The sequence below is a fragment of the Cyprinodon variegatus genome, unplaced genomic scaffold (assembly GCF_000732505.1).
Source record: "Cyprinodon variegatus isolate N-32 unplaced genomic scaffold, C_variegatus-1.0 Scaffold57, whole genome shotgun sequence".
Classification (NCBI taxonomy): Eukaryota; Metazoa; Chordata; class Actinopteri; order Cyprinodontiformes; family Cyprinodontidae; genus Cyprinodon; species Cyprinodon variegatus.
The window spans coordinates 573309-576638 of NW_015150510.1; the positions used below are offsets into that span (position 1 = coordinate 573309).

Sequence of the window (3330 nt, forward strand, 5' to 3'; positions counted from 1 at the left end):
TATATTTATACTTCATTGACTTAATTGTTTCACCACCAATTACAGCTTACAACTGATGGGAATCATAATTTGGCATAACATTAGAATATATAATGTTCTAATATTTAACAGAAGCCTTTAAAAACCAGATGTTTTAGACCTGAGTGAAGTTGTTCATTCTGAAACTAAATTATAAGTTGCTAACCTATGATTATATAATTTTAAACTGTAAAAAAATGTTAGAGGCACAAACGAAAATTTTTGCTGCACAAACGTAGCACAAATGTTTGACACTAATTTTGTCTGATTTGAAGAAGGATAGGATGGGTTGGAAACATTTTCAGGAACAATAGAGTGAAAGTCTTGTTACATGAAGCCTGTTGACTGAAAATGTTCACAGGTATCACAACATCGAACACAGAAAGAGCCTTTAATTTGTCAGGTAGGCAACATTTTCCGTTGGTCCAAATTAGACCTTAAAGCTCCTCAGGTTTAAACAGACATCCAATAAAACCAGATTAGAGTCTGAAAGAAAAATTCCATGCATTTCTTTTTAAAGTTTATTCTCTGCTAAGAGCAGACTGGGTGGAAGTGGAGAGGTTGATGTTTTAATTACGTTTGCTGAATGACAGCCCCCCCCTCTATAACTGGGCTGACATTCACTTCCTTATATAGACGCACAGCCCCACGTCGGTGTGAGCTTGGAGGAGCACTTCTTCCTTTCATTACATTAATAAACATTAATAATAATTAAATTTAATTTTCAATCGGTCGTGGTTTTAACATGTTAAAACACATTTATGCTGCTTTAAATGCAAGAGGGGTTTAATTCTGGAATAAAGGAGCAGCAGGATATAATGCGTCTACCTGTGGAACTGCATCATTTACAGTCAGAATCTTGAAAGTGAACAGAAAAACAACCAAAATAATCCGTTTGATCCATTTATTGAAAACACAATCCTAAAATCTGTAGAACTCGGGTATAAAAACAACAAAAACAGGAGTGCTGTAACAATGGGTTAGAAGAGGACTCAGCAACACGTTTCTGAAACATCCAAAATGAATATATAAAAACCATCCTGCAAAACCGTTCCCAGGTTGTCGTCGATTAGAGAGAAGAAAAGGTCCCAACATAACATATACTGAATATATCAGAGACAAACATCTACGGTTAAAAAGAAAGACAAGCTCCCTGAGGTAAAATGCCGGAGATGCAGCTCATCAAACACTTCCTCTACGTCCTTCCAAGCAGGCCAGGCTTTCAGGCCGTTTTGGGACGGTACTTCCTCTCAAACCGAGCTACGTCGAACTTCCGAAGGCAGCCTTTGTAGTTCATGTAGCGGATTTTTCCAAAAACCGCTCTCTCAGCCCAGCCCTGGTCGTGGATGCCGCAGATGGACCACATGCAACCTACAGGACGGAAACCCAGCGGAGGAAGGACTGAGGTGAGAAAAGAGCAAACCGAGGATCTGATGGGCAGCGGCGTCTTGGTTCCTTACCTACGAAGCCGTTTGGGTCCTGACCGTCCAGCTCGTAGCGGTCGTTGAGGTAGAGAGCGATGGACAGCGCCTCCTCTGGTGAGCGGGTCCATTCCAGGATCTTCTTGGCCCAGTACATCCTCAGGAAGCCGTGCATCTTCCCCTCCGTTACCATCTGGTACTGAAGGGCAAACAGGCGTTAAACTTGGATTTAAATAATTCAAACTGTCTAAGAAAGTGGAAGGAAACTCTTTGATAGTTTTACTCTAATCATCATCATTGCTGCTAAAAGCATCCAGTTAATTCTCTGTTTAATGTGAAATAATTAAACTTTCCCTCATATTCTACAACTAACGTCAACGCTTCTCATTGGAGTTAAAAATAAGACCATACTTTCATTACATGAAAAATAATCTGAAAAGTGTGGCACGGATTTGTCATCAGACCCCATGAGACCCGAAAAATAGACGTCTAATTTTAAAGTATTAAGAGGTCCACAAAATCTTAAAGCAAATGTTTTTTTAAATAAAAATAATACCGTAAATTCCGGACTATAGAGCGCACCTGATTACAAGTCTAATTTTAGAAACAAAGCCGCACTGGATTTTAACCCGTTTCCCACGTTGTATGAGATATTTACAAATAAAGATATTACACGTCAGCATTTTTTTAACGTTTGATTTAATCCGTATGATAAAACAAACAAATGCGGTACATATTATGAATGCTTTTTTCTTTTAAACTACCTGTAACACATTTAAATATACGTATGTGTCGGTAACACGCAAATAACGCCGCATATACCGGTACTTTTAATTGAACAACGCACAGAACATTGCAGCCGACCAGGAAAAGTCAATCACTTTCTTCTTCCTCCTGCGCACTAAAACCCTCAAAGTCCTCTTCCTCGGTGTCTGAATGGAACAGCTTCAGGATGCCGTCACTGACTTCAGTCTCATCCTTGTCGCTCTCACGGTCCTCTTCATCCCGCAGCAGCCCAGCCTTTCGAAACCCGCCGGTGATGCTGGATGTTTTCACACGGCTCCACGCATTGAGAAAAAAAACATGTATTAGTCGCACTGTATTATAGGCCGCAGTGTTCAAACAGCGGGGAAAAAAAGTAGCGGCTTATAGTCCGGAATTTACGGTAAATAAACCCCATCTTCATTTTTTTTAATTTTAATTACCATCTTAACAGTTAAATGAACTTGCAATATTTAAATGAAACATAGTGTGATTTCTGCAGAAAGGGGATCAATAACAGATGGAAACCGATTCAGATTATTTCGACATCAGCTCTGGTTCTTTTCATTATATCTTTTGAAGCAGATATTTGTCTTTTCTTCCTCCATTTACATGATAAAAATAGCGATTAAAAAATTATTAGAACTGGATGGCAAATGGAGGAAGCGGTACCTTGCAAAATGTAGGGTTTTTGTTTACATGTAAACATAAAGGCTGCCAAACCCTCAGAATGAATAAAAAAAAAAAAGTTTTTTTACAAGTTAAAATCGTGTTAAGGAAACTGAATTTGCACACTTATTCTAATCATAATCAGATTTGAATATCGCGACTATAAGGCACATATAAATGTCTTTTTTTCCCTCAAAATGTGCGGCGCGTCCTATGTGTGTTGATCCTGCGGACGTTGTTGAGACGCCATGAGAACGTTAAAGGGGGAAGTGTGGGCGTGAATTGGCTGCACACAAATGGACAGAAACTGCCGCCTGTGGTGATTTTTAAGAGAAAGACTTTTCCTAAAGAGACTTTTCCAGCTGGAGTCGTTATTAAGGCAAATGAAAAGGGCTGGATGGATGAGGAGATGATGAAAGAGTGGCTGAGGCAGGTGTATTTGTTGTTTTTTTCCACGCAT

At 39.3% G+C, this 3330-nt stretch overlaps 1 protein-coding gene across 2 annotated transcripts in view; it reads right to left on the bottom strand.

Annotated features, from left to right (window-relative positions):
• Positions 1 to 1026: 1026 nt before the first annotated feature.
• LOC107082592 (deoxyribodipyrimidine photo-lyase-like) overlaps positions 1027 to 3330 on the bottom strand; it is a 12085-nt gene continuing 9781 nt past the window's right edge. For both annotated transcript variants that reach the window (XM_015371360.1, XM_015371361.1), the window contains exons 9-10: positions 1479 to 1638; positions 1027 to 1389 (exon numbers count right to left, since the gene is read on the bottom strand). In XM_015371360.1, the coding sequence (XP_015226846.1) occupies positions 1241 to 1389; positions 1479 to 1638 (309 nt within the window). In that variant the 3' untranslated portion in view covers positions 1027 to 1240. The remainder of the gene's footprint in view (positions 1390 to 1478; positions 1639 to 3330) is intronic.